The sequence below is a fragment of the Odocoileus virginianus genome, chromosome 4, assembly GCF_023699985.2.
Source record: "Odocoileus virginianus isolate 20LAN1187 ecotype Illinois chromosome 4, Ovbor_1.2, whole genome shotgun sequence".
NCBI lineage: Eukaryota > Metazoa > Chordata > Mammalia > Artiodactyla > Cervidae > Odocoileus > Odocoileus virginianus.
This window is the reverse complement of record NC_069677.1, coordinates 64,537,480-64,550,910: the sequence shown is the minus strand read 5'-3', so window position 1 is coordinate 64,550,910 and position 13,431 is coordinate 64,537,480. Positions and strand designations below refer to the sequence as shown.

Below are 13,431 nucleotides of genomic sequence, written 5' to 3'. Positions count from 1 at the left end.
GTGACCTGGGCTAGGTTAATCCAATCAGATTCTCCCTTCCAGGAATGTGAATTGGGAACAGATACAACAGGGCCAGAAAGCAGCTGAAGTTGGCTCTCTCTCCCTGAAGAGCCGCTGGCTGGGGGCAGGAGTTCCCAGCTGGGATCTTGAGCTTTGTCCTGTTCTTTGTCCTTGAGGTCTGGGTGGTCAGCTTTGTGCATTCTGGGAATCCCTCAGTACTGAGAAGAGAATTTTCTGTTTCTAATAACCAAAAACCCCCTACCTGAAACAAGAGTCAGCATGATTTAAGGACTTTGCAATCTCAGAGCTTGAGAACTGAAGTTGGATCTCCCTTGCTGGTATTATTTGGGATGGGGATGATGCAAAGTTAAACACATCACAGGGTTCTGGGACAGGTTGTATTGGCATAGAAGTCCATGTGCTCTTGAAAAGTAGTGAGGTGTAAGGAAAAGCTTCATTACTTGGATTATATATTTTCTTAGACAATAAGGCTTCAAAATAACTCGTGAATTTTTTCATCTAACTCAAATTGTAATACACTAAAGGTGACATCCCGGGTAGTCCAGTGATGTCTGTGTTCCCATTGCAGGAGGCCCGGGTTCAATCCCTGGTCAGGGAACTAGACACCACATGCTGCAATGAAGACTTCAAATGCTACAACTAAAAGATACCACATGCTGCAACTAAGACCTGGTGCAGCCAAAATAAATAAATAAATCTTTTAATTAAAAAAAATAACATACTAAGAATGCTTCTTCAGGACAAACTTCCATTTACCCATTCTGCCTGTTCATTTCTATAAAAAGGATAATGTCTTTTCTTATGTTTATTAGTGTCATCGCTGTTGTTCATTTGCTAAGTTGTGGCTGACTCTTGCAACCCCATGGACTATAGCCCAGCAGGCTCCTGCATACATGGGATTTTCCAGGCAAGAATCCTAGAGTGGGTTACCATTTCCTTCTCCATATTAGTGTCATACATGCTATGAATTTAGGAATGTTTGCTGAAGGTTGTCTTCTGAACATACAGAGAATGAACAAATGCAGTCCTAAACATGATGCTTACAAATAATTTATTCTTAATTCATACATTTGTTTTTCAGCAAAAAATGCATAGTTATTTATACAAATTTTCATATTCAAGACCATAGGGAACAAATGTCTCAAGAAACTGAAATCATGGCAAATTATACAACAGACATGACTCATGATTTTTGTTCAGCTACATGCACAGAACTGACCAAGTGATAGCTATTTCTATGGACTATTTTTGCTTAATGTATCAGGTCATATGGGATTATGATTAAATAGTGCTTTTCTGGGAGAATTCACCAACAATTTGAAACCATACTGTAGTACCTGTTCACACATCCTGAGAAAGCCTAGCCAGCTAGCTAAACACAACTGTTTAGGATGTAGGTGGTGACTGGACTTAAGGTCGCTTAAGAAGAATTAATTTAACAAGCAGTGGAAAAACATTCAGTGTCTTTTTTCATGCCTGTATTTTCCTTTACTCTCCCCTTTCTCCATTAACGCCATTAAATGAACTTAAAAAATACTGACACAAGGAGGTCTCTGGTTGGTCACTGGTAAATCCTTTCTCTGCCTCTGACCTGAAGGGGGGAAAATGTGTATGGGCTTCAATTAATGACTGCAAATGGGAACCTGCTGGTTGTGCATCCTTGTAGATCTGAGTGCAGTCATTGTACTTAAATCCTTACTTTAGAAATGGATGAACCTCCTAAGGCAGATGGTTTGAGAAGGCCTAAATACACATGGAACCCTTTTAGAAACCTTTTGTCTTCAAGGCTGAGTTTGTAGCAAGTGAAGGCTTTGAGGGTGGTGGACACAGTCTGGGAGAAGGCTGAAATGGACAGAACTCAGAGCTAGCACGTGCTTTATTTAGAGAGAAGAGTGGGCATGGTATCCTCCCCTATCCCTGAAATAGAGCCTTTTCCTGGATGGCATGAGGCTTCATTCTTCTTTCTGCTCCAGAGAAACCAGGAGTGGAGTGTCCAGGGCTGCACATTTTCCTGGTTATGTTATCCACAAGCCTACTGTGTTTATAATTGAACCCTCATCAAAGTGAATTGGGCCTCATTTCTGTATTGCCTTGGTACTCAGTTGCTTAGTTTTGCTCATAGCCTCCATAAAAGGAAACAAACGTGTTAGAAAAGTAGACCGTCTGTGCTAAGCCTTGTTGGAAGAGTGCATTTAATGACATTTCTAACTATAATAGAATTTTGAAAAGACTTAAATGCAGCCTAGTGACACACCTATAACATAGCTGACCTGTTTTCTTCTTTTTTAGAAAATGATTTTTATCCATCTTTAATCTATACACTATTTACATGTTTCAAGACCTCCGAGGTCTTTATCATTTGGGTAAGAGCTCCAGGTGATTAAATTCCCAGGACAAAGATGAGGCTTTCCAAAAAGCGCTGGTTCTCATATGTGTGCTAAGGCCAGTTTTTACAAACAAATTGCTATTATAAACATTTAAATATAAAATTAGAATACTTCTCTAAAAATTTTCATTTTTGCATCCAGCATACTACAAACAGATCATGCTATCTAACTAGAGATTGACCTAAACGAAGAAATAAAATCACTGTGTCCCTGTTCTTCATCTGGAAACAAAGGTTATTTACACAGGGTCCTTTCTCAAGGTTGTGGTGAGCTGTGAGGAGAAGGGCTGTTTCTTCAGAATGGTTTAAAAACCATCCAAAGACACCCCCCCACCCCCGACTCCTGCTTGAGTGCTTATTGCATATTTTAGGTGGAGTATAAGGCATGAGAAAGGTGGCCAGCCACTTTTACACTTTCGAGAATAATGTTAGACATTCAAGAAATGCCTAGTTTGGAACAGCTTTCAGAGATTGTTCAAGAACAAAAAATATTAAAGGTCGTGCATTTAGAAGCTTTAGAAGCTTCTGCATTTAGTAGTACATTGGAAACATTTTCAAAAGCTCAAACCCAAAGCTGTGTTATAGTGAGTTAAACAGTCAATATGTGAGCATTTCTGTTGCATCTAGGTATGTGTTCAGAGCTTTAAAAAGTCACATCCTGCCACAATTAACAGCCAAATAAGCATTCTTGGCCTCTGACCTATAAATAAACACTCTAATTCTGCAACTCACTGACAGACTCTGAAGAAGCTATTTGGGAACAAAAAGTCCACAAACTGGTTAGAAATCTGCAAACCAGAAATGCAATCCATTTGTCCTTTTTCTAATGACGACAAAAATTTGCATTGGCTTTTGGAATAGTGACTAAGAAGAGTGGACATCTATTTTCACAACTAGGAAATAGTTATTTGTAATATTGAAGGAATAAACTCTTCAGTAGGAAGACATGCAGACTATCACAACACAGCAGTACTCAGCTTCCACCAATGATTGTTTCCTTTGTCAGTGTGTCTAGACTCATTCGCTTTCTGTCAGGAGATATATGTCAGAGAGTATTGGCAGTCCTTCAAGAAAATGATTCAAAGGTGATTAAAAATTGGCTGGTGCTATCCCCTCATGCCTTTCTGCCTTATGTCTTAATTTTATGGAGACAAATTAAAGACATGAAGCCACTGTACATGTGCTACTCAAAATATACCGAGGTGCTTGGGCTCAGGTCAAAACCTACAGGATGTGGTCAGACTGACAAACAGAATTCTTCATCTGCCTATATGAGCACGAATGTCCTGGGAACGCACATGCTTTTCTAAGGACAAAATGTAAAACTCAGGCAAAATTGTTCGTAATTAAACTTCTCCCATTCTGACTGTGTGAATCGAATCCTCCTCATTCTTCCTTTCCCATGCCTTCTTCCTAGCTTTTTCACATCTGATATTTTTTTCTGGATACCTTTCTCCAGGTTAATTTTTTTCTGAAACAAGGTACATAGGTTACAACATACCTAAAGAAGGGGAAAAGCTGAAGAACATTAGTTAATCTTAGCTAATCTTTGGAGTATAAGCATTTAAGTTCACATTAAAAAAATTTAATTACACTATCTATGAAATGCACACTTAATAATATCACAGTCTAGGCACTTTGGATGAATCTTACTTCATAGTGATATGAACACTATGAACCCAAAAATGATTATTTATTAACTACCTTTATTAATTAGTAGTGTGACAAATTTTTCAGTTCTTTGTGCATATGCCTGCTCTCCCTTCACCTGGATTATACATTAAACCTTCTAGTTATTTTTACCTATAGTATTCACACAGACCTAGAATCAGAAAGAAAGAAAAGGAGGGAAGGAAGGAAGAAAACGAAAGAAAGAAAAAAGAAAGAAATCAATTGTGGGTAAATTAAGATGTTAATTGAAATAAGATTCTATGCACTGTTCTTAGACTAATAGGAGAAAAGAACCAAACACAGTGGCTTAGGACATTGTGCTTATGGCCAAGGTTAGAGTTGGGTCCCTGGTCAGAGGGTTTTTTCACAGTGTTCCTACCTCTGTTCCACCAGCAGAGGGTAACGGCTGTAATGATATGGATTGTTCCTGGCTCAGCATCTTACATGCAGAAGGTGCTCAATGATCACTGAAGGCATTACATGAACAAAAAAATGAAAATCGGCCCACAGGACTCTTACAGAATGAAGTTAGCAACGGCAGGCTTCAATAGGTGAAGAACAACTCAAGAGGACAAAACCACTTAACTACTTAAGTGGTTAATAATAACGTTTACAACATTATAATCTAAATTCAAGGATGTGTGCATGTGAAGTTGCTTCAGTCGTGTGCGACTCTGCACCCTTATGGACTATACTCAGCCAGGCTCCTCTGTCTGTGGGACTCTCCAGGCAAGAATACTGGTGTGGGTTGCCCTGCCCCCCTTCAGGGGGTCTTCCTGACCCAGGCATTGAATTTGTGTCTCCTACATCTCCTGTATTGGCAGGCAAGTTCTTTACCACTAGTGCCACCTGGGAAGCCCAAATTCAAGGACAGCCACCTCTAACCTTGCTGTTTTGTCATTATAAGGTAATCAATTAAAGGAGGAAAAAATATATATCCAGTTAGTGTCAATGTGCTTGGCCAGGCATCATAGCCATGTGAATTAGTAAACATAATTGAGCACACAGCCATCCCCACATTCTAATTATGTCACCTTGGGGGACCAATGGTATAACCCTGAAATGGAGATAACCCCTTCAGTTTCTTTCTCCTACCACAGTTTTGTGCATATTAAATCAAGTTGTGAAGAGATCTGAAGATTAAAAATCCCTGCTTGTTATTGCTGTTAGCTCTCAGATTCAGCACCAAATCAGAAAAAGTTGTAAAAATCATCTCTATCCCCAGATTTTGCATTCTTCAGAATGATTCCCCTGAAGCAGTAAGATGAATTAGGTGAAACGGGTTTTGACTGCAATCACTTACAGGCAGGATTTATGAATGGAAACATGGGAAGGCCACTCTGGCCAACTGTGAAGCCCCACACTTTCTTCCCGGGCTATTTATAGAAAATTATATGGCCAGGGGGAAAGATCACGTTTATTTTTACAAGCCACTCATGACACGACTGAAGAACTCACTTCCTCTCTCTGGGAAGGTCACCCTCTTCACCTGAAGGTGCAGATACAAGAGTGACAGGAAAGAAGGGGACCCCCTCCACCCTGGCCAATTAAGTCAGCCTGAGTCAGCTTCAGAGACCAACCCACAGGGTGACAGGCATGCAAGTCAAACATCCTCATTTCCCAGGCATGACTGCTCCTTGAGATGTCACCTAGATCATGACTAACAAGTAAAAATAAAATGCATTACATAATAGGGTTCAAAATTCTACTGCTGAAATAGGTTGCACAGAGATAAGGAAGTGCATTTTGACTTTTCATTTGTGCTACATTTCGAACAGCTGAACACTATAAACTAAGACTGAATTTTAAAGGACATAGCAACATGGAGAGTGTGAAAAAACATTTTATGTGAAACAATATTTTACAAGCAATTATATTGTGATTGCCATATTATCCCTGAAATATGTAGTATACCTGGAGAGTTCCATGCAAACGTGGAGACTGAGTACATATTTGCTGATTCTCAAAAATCATCTTTTACCTTGACTGAAATCTGATATCATTTAGCAAATAACATATATAGTTTCACAAATCATTCCTTGGTCTTATGTAGTGTATAGGGTACCTATTGGAATATAAAGTAAAGCCAAACCACTGTTTTCCACCAGAATGTCCTTTGTCAACGCTGTCTGTGGTACAGAAAAAACCAAGATGGAGCAGGAAAGGGAAAGTGCAGGATGGAAGAGACAAAGGGAACGAAGTGAGACTTTACTCCGCAGAAACCTTCCGGGGAAAGTGTGTCATCTTACTGAGCTCATGCATCATAATCACTTGAAAATGATATGGGTATAATTTTATCCTTAAGTGGCCTCTGCTTAAGGACAAAGACACAGGGCAAGAAGAGAATTTCGTTTGAGAACCTGGAAGATCACCAACAAAAATTGAAAACAACAGATACGGGCTTAATTTCTCAAACTCATCGACATTTTTTAGAAGCCTGTCTCTAGAAAGTTTCTTCTAAAAAGGAGGTCGAGGGATCGGGATGGAGAATACATGTAACTCCATGGCTGATTCATGTCAATGTATGACAAAACCCACTGAAATGTTGTGAAGTAATTAGCCTCCAACTAATAAAAATAAATGAAAAGAAAAATAAATAAATAAATAAATAAAAAGGAGGTCGCTATTTTACCAGGAAGACCCAAAATACTTCTCAACCTGTTCATCCAGCTTCCAAACCAACATTCTTTGGGGTTCTAGAAGACAGAGCAATGACATGCAAATGAGTTTGCCTGAAGAAATAGCCTGATTTCCACAACTGTCCTTGAGCACACGTTCCGAATGAAGTCACAGCTGAGTATTAACATCCGTGGCAGGCACAACTCTCAGTCTCTGTAATGTAACCTAACAGGAATCTCCTTGCACTTTGCCAAAGATGAGACACTGACACCTATCAGCAGACTTGCAAAGTGTATTCATGATCCCATTAAGAGGTCCTAAGTCAAATACAGACATACGTGAAGTTTACGTCTGTGTGCAGTTAACACACAAGGATATTGGTTCCTCCAGGGAGTTGTGCCGAACCTCTCTGTTTACAAATACAGTAACGATTAAAAGCATAAACAAAAACAGCAGTCTTGGCAGGAGCACCAGCCTGCCAGTGCTGAGGTAAGTGTTCATCTACCTTCTGTGCTTGATCTAAATTGTACCATGAAGTCAAGACTTTCCCATTCAATGACTTATTTGGCTCTTCACCAAAAGGAATTGTCAGAAGTGTGATAAGCATTTAAATCACCTCACTAGTTTGTGTTAATCTAGAGTTGCCATTTCAGGACCAGGATAGCATTTATGAGAACTATCTTAAGTAACACTGGCCAGTGTGGTTGTCAGACAGGATCTCAGGAAGGTGTTTTCCAAATTTTTCAATGACCTAGGGTGACTGCCGTTCATTTCCATAGTCTGGACCCAAATGAGACTTCAGTGCTTAACTAGGCAAAGGTCATCTTATTTAGCTTAAACTACAATTCAAGTAACACACTCCTGATTTTTCATAACACAACTGCCAAATTTATTCCTGAATACTGTGATTTTAATTTTAAGCAAGGATAGATGGGCACAGTCACGTTCTCCAGTGACTAGGAACCATAGCTACAGTAGTGGGTTGGTTTCTTCTCCGTGTAGAGAAGGCAAATGTTCTGCATGTCCTGGTAAGCAACTTTCGGTCCTACCAAAAAAACCCAGCACCATCTTCCTTCCCTCCTGAGTGGAATGTTAATCCTTGATTTGCAATCAAGTAAGAAAAGCTTACTCCTACTGCTCTCCCCTTGTAAGAAACCATTGATATTTTTGAGGACCAGTCATTTGGGCATTGCTTCAAAAGGCACATTTATTCCAGTGGCAATTTAAATCAGTAGAGAAGGAGAGAATAAGATTAAAAACAAAGCAAAAAAAAAAAAATCAGGTGGGTTTTATGGAATACATTAAAGTAAACAGGAATCTGGGATCTATACAAACCATTTAGCTCCCTCTCAATAGTTTAACCAGAGTCCCTACGGTAGAATAATTCACAGTTGTATCAAGACACACACAGGTCTCCAAAAAATACTGTGTAAAAAAGTAGCTGAGAACTCTCAAGCAGCTTGCCCTGATGTCCAGTTCAAGTGTATGCAATGCAGAAGGGCTGCAAAATTTAAAACTACACAACACACAACAAAGAAAATTCAGTGCAGATAGCAGGCTTTGATAAATTATGAAAAACCATTGTATATATTACTATTTAAATAACATCTGAGAAAACATTTTTAAATAATTAACATGTGTTCACAGTCCATGCATTTTCTAGCAGGTTAAACCCTGGGTTTGTGTCTCTGTGCTGATTTTCTACAAAGGTCTGTTCCTAGACAAATCCAAGCATTCATCAGAACCAAATGGAAGTACCCAGGGATTTCGTCTACTTACCCTCTTTACTCTGTGCCCGACCTCACAAGGGTCACTTACTATTACCTCTGGCAGAGAAGACGACTGGAAAATCGAACCGTTTGGGGTTTTAGTGGGGGTTTTATTCGCTGCCTTAGAAGAATCCCTGATGCCACAGACACCATCTGAATTTTCTGCAAGGACAAGAACCAGCTGCCGTATCCCTCCCGTTTGCCCACCTCCCTCTTTCAAAGCCCCAGGTGTGCTGAGACCCTCCTGCCTTGCTGGACTTTCCCCCTGTGGTTTCGCAGCACCCTGCTCAAGCAAAGAAGGAAACACGACAAAACTTCAAAACAAACCAACAACAGAAACTCCGAACAAACTGGTGGGCGAGCCGGCAGCCTCCCCCAAGGAGGAGGCTCACTTTTTACTGCAGAATTCGGCGTTGCTGAGGAACTTCTTGATGACCAGCCCCAGGCAGACAACCAGCAGCAGCATGTAGCCCACGGTGCCCAGGAAGGTGGGCGCGTCCGGTGGCTCCTTGAGGAACTGGCGCAGGCCCTCCTCCACGTAATACACCTGATCGTAGATGCTGAGGAAAGTGAAAATGTGGAAGAGCTGGTGGCTGTGGCCGATGATGTCGAAAAGGCCCGGCTGGATGCGCTCGGGGATCTTGCTCACGTTGAAGAAGGCAGCCACCACCAGCCAGAAGTAGCGGCGGTAGAAGTGCACGAAGAGCGTGGGGTTCTCCCCGCGCAGGTCAAAGAGCCAGCTCTCCAGCATGATGGGGCAGGCCATGCTCAGCGGCATGACGAAGACGAAGGTGCGAAGCGCGAACGGGTAAGAGCACCAGTCGGTGCGGCTCTTGCAGCAGGCCACGGTGCAGGCCACCGCCAGCACGAAGGCCACGGGCAGCACGAGCGCGCGGTAGGCGGCGATGAGGCCCGTGCAGTCCACGTGCCAGCCCAGGCGCTGCTGCACGTACGGGGTCATCACCCGGGCGTCCAACAAGCTCAGGCCTGGCAGTAGGTAGTAGTAGTAGGCCACGGTGCTGCCGAAGCCGTAGTAGCTGATGGACGCGTAATCCAGGTAGAAGAAGGCGGCGCGCAGGCGTAGCGACAGGCAGCTGAACACGTGCGCCGTGCAGCTCATGGCGAAGGTCAGCAGCACGCCCGACGCGTAGCACCACAGCGGCAGCAGCCACGGATGGTGGAAGGGCACGTCGCGGCCGCTCAGAAAGAAGAGGCGGCAGAACTTGCTCAGGAACAGCAGCAGCGGGATGAAGTGCGTCCAGAAGTTGAGCGTCTCATTGGTGGGCTTCAGCACCGAGGCCAGGCACTCCTGCGCCGTGCACGGCAGCCGCCGGTAGCCTGACAGGATGAAGCACTCCACAAAGTCGTCGGGCACCTCGTCCCAGCGCAGTAGCGGCTTGGCGGATGCCGGAGAGTCCCTGGAGGCCAAGGCGTGAGGACGCGAGGCGGCCTCCGAAGCCGCCGCGGTCGTGCCAGGCGGGCCTTTTGTGCCCGCGCTCCGGGGCTGCAGGCGCCGCGGCATGGTGCCCGGTGCTTGGCTAGGACGCGCACCGGCGACCTCTGGCGCCGGCTCCTGCGCGCTCGCCAGTCCCCGCCGGCCGCCGTCGGAGCCTTTGTGCGCGCGCCGGGGGCGTCGCTGCAGGTTCAGAAGACCGGAGCCTCTGAACAACCGTTCCTAAAAAATAAAGAAATAAATACAAATAATCATCGATCTCCAAGCCGCGTACCAACCAGCAGGAGCGCGCGGGGCACGGCGGCCCCTTCACCCGGCTCCCCGCTACCGGCTCGCGGCCGCCCGCGCTGCGGCAGCGGCGGCGGCGCGACTGACTGCGGCGGCGGCGGCGCTGCTGCTGCGGTGACTGGGCATCGCGCGGTGCGGGCGCAGCCGCCGCCGCCCCCGGCTCGGGAGGCGGGGATGGGGGTAGCGGAGGCGCTGGAGGGAGGGAGGGACGGGCGCACCGAGGGAGGGCGGGGGCCTCCCGGCTAGTGTTTCGCGGCCGCCTCGGGGGATAGAGTTGTCCCCGGTCTCGAGTTCCGTACCATCCCTCCCCCGCTCCTCGGGTCGCCGAAGCCCGAGCTGGCGGTTAATGATTGATGCGGGGGCCAAAGGCTGCGCCAGCGACTCGGCGGCCCGCACCGAGGGCGAGGATAGGCTTCGGGATTCGAAACCCGACAGCCACGCGGGCGTTCGGGAGGACACTGGGGAGCCGCGTTCGCGGGGGGCGGGGAGCTGCGGCCGCAGAAGCGGGGAAAGAGGGCGGGAGGGGAGCGGCGGGCGAGCCCGAGCCGGGGCAGGGCGCAGGGATGCGCCAGCCGTAATCTCGGAAGCGGGCGGGGGCGCTCCGGCGATCTGGATCAGGCCGTGTCGTTGTCATACCTGGGACCGCTCCTCTCTTGACGTGTGTGTGTGCATGCGTGCGCGCGCGCCGTCCTCACTCTTAGCACCATGTCAAGCGTTGGTTTATCTCCTTTCGTCTAGCGGACTTATTCAGGTGCGTCACCAACCTCCTTTCATCCTTGTCCGATTCAAACGAACTGCCCTCTAAACTGGCCTATGGTCGTGATCACCAGCCCTTGGGGGTCGCAGCCCACCCGTGTTCCTGTGTCTTTAACTAGGAATCTTGTTTGGAGCCCAGAGTCCTACAACTCAGGGCGGGCTGCTCAAACTCAGCATTTTAATGAAAAAATTCAGATGAAGACCAGGGGATCCGGAAAGCCTGTAATGATCTGAGAAATTTTAAGAAGGGATTCCCAAGCAGAGCTGTGCCCGAGTCAAGGGCTGATTATAAGTGGGGATGTTGATGACGCAAGACCTCAGGGAGGAGGTGCGTTCTAGCCCGAATTGAAAAGAGAACGGAGATGAATTCGTGGAGATTGGGAGGGGTGGCTTGGAAAAAGCTTTATGCATAATTTAGCAGAAGTACCTGGCAGGCTAGGTTGAGTGGCTGGAGGCCAGAAGAAAGGAAGACTGAAGAATGGAAAACGGTTGTGATGCACTGCGCTGTGATAATATGCCCTTGAGTCTTGTGAAAAGGGGGACTAAAAAACCTGCCTCCGGTAAAATGTTTTGTCATTTCTAGGAAGTTTCCCTTAGAGATGCCCTGGGGGTGTGACTGAGTTCGACTTGTATCACTGACCTGCTGTATAGTGTCATGACAATAGAGGCTAACATTTAAGGAGCCAGGCATTGTTCTAAGTGCTTTACAGTTTTAAAAATCGTTTAGGTATTATTATTTTTCCCATTTTACAGATAAGGAAGTGGAAGCACCACAAGGGTAAATAATGGGCCTAGTTGGCAGAAGGGGATTATGAACCCTGCAAACTGCTTCTGGACCTTATGTACTTAAAGCAGAACATTCAACAACCTGATTTACTCAACTATTTTCATTTCATAAATGAAAGGCCACTTTCTTCACTATAACAAATCCTTTAAGTAGGTCAAGGAAGGTTTACTGAGTGGTGGCTCAGGGGACTTAAGTTATGGATAAGAATTATTTATAACTAGGAAATCATTCAGTATTGTAAACGTCTAAAATTACTTAAAGGTATCAGAAACAAGTTTCAGCCTTCTCTTTCAAAAACAATTGTTTTTTTTCCTATTAGTAACTGCTTTAGCAAGCTCTTACACAATTAGGCCAAAGGTGCACTTGGGTCTTGTGCCTTTCTGAACTATCAAAAATTCTTTATTGATGGGTTTTAAATAAATGAGATTTTTGCTGTAGTTAACTGTATCTTGTTTTAGTATTTTGTTTTGCTACTGTCTATAGCCTTGTTTTAAAGCAAAACCTAATTTCCTTTCACATTTGGACTAAGGATCCAGGCTAATTTGTAAAAGAGATTAAGCTTCAGGCATTTATAAATCTAACTTAGGAACGATAAAACTGAATTCAGGGCAGACTGGAAAACAAAGAGTTTTTTTCTCTTCTCTTTGTTACTCCACAAACAACCTGAGCTGTAAAAAATGTTTATCTTATAATAATAATTCCCATATTTACCGACCTCTTGGTTGTATAATCAGCTCATTTACGTAATAGGGGAGAATATAATAGAAAGTTCACATCAAGTGAAATAATGGAATTGACTGTAAATAAATGTGAAAGAAACTGATTGGATGAAATAACATTTGTCTTTATGTTCATGGGATGAGACTGGCTATGATAAAAGATGGCGTTCTTTAAAGCACTCTGTATTTTATAAAGTCGAAAAATACATCGTAACATTCTTATAAATCTTTCAGAAAGTCTTTGCAATTTCTGCTTTTCTCTTTTTTCATGTAACTGCCCTCCTGCACAAGGCACAGAATCTGCTGCAGTTTTGAAGTGGTTTTCCTGAAAGCTCTCCAATGCCAGCCAAGACAGGTGTCCTGACTATTCCCTGACAAAGCCAAGTCAAAAGGAACTAAGGAAACACCACAATTCATCTAACTTATTAAAAAAAAAAAAAGAACCAGCAATATGATTTTTTCTTAATTACTACCAATGTATAGAATTAATTTTCCTTAAAGTTTTTGAGATATAAAACCTTGTTTCCCAAACCCTACAATGGCTGGCTTTTGTAGTTTATTTTAACTCCAGTAAAATAACTGCCTCTTGGCAGTGAGAATCACAGTCCCATCCCCTGGGCTTGGCTAAACAGAGAGAAACAGTGGGCTGCCTGCCATTCCCAGAAGGTGAACTGGGAGATAAGGCATCTCTAAGGTAACTAGAACTGATTGCGGAGTTCCTGATAGAGAAAAGTTACCCGTATTACATTGGAAAGTCAATGCCATCATTTAGAGGCAGAAACCAGCTAGTTCTTCCCATTGAAATCTTGTCAAACCAAGGTTGCAAGTGTATTTTTTGCAGTTCTGGGGAGACTTATGTACCTTTGGTTACTAACGGGACCTGGCTGCCAAATGCAGTCATTTGTAGAAATAGTAGCAAGCAGAACAAATGGATTTTGTCCTTGTGGTTTGCTTTGATGTTC

The 13,431-nt window shown here is 44.0% G+C and overlaps 1 protein-coding gene across 3 annotated transcripts; it reads right to left on the bottom strand.

Annotated features, from left to right (window-relative positions):
• Positions 1-1,055: 1,055 nt before the first annotated feature.
• PAQR9 (progestin and adipoQ receptor family member 9) lies at positions 1,056-10,932 on the bottom strand. Of its 3 annotated transcripts, none has more exons than XM_070466628.1 (2): positions 10,844-10,932; positions 1,056-10,141 (listed from the first exon to the last, which is right to left on the bottom strand). In XM_070466628.1, exons 1-2 carry the CDS (start codon positions 10,877-10,879, stop codon positions 8,855-8,857), a joined length of 1,323 nt encoding a protein of 440 aa, XP_070322729.1. In that variant the 5' UTR covers positions 10,880-10,932; the 3' UTR covers positions 1,056-8,854. The 3 variants fall into 3 exon arrangements, with proteins under 3 accessions (XP_070322729.1, XP_070322730.1, XP_020743250.1); XM_070466629.1 differs by lacking the exon at positions 10,844-10,932 and adding an exon at positions 10,426-10,721; XM_020887591.2 differs by lacking the exon at positions 10,844-10,932 and adding an exon at positions 10,507-10,721.
• Positions 10,933-13,431: the final 2,499 nt, after the last annotated feature.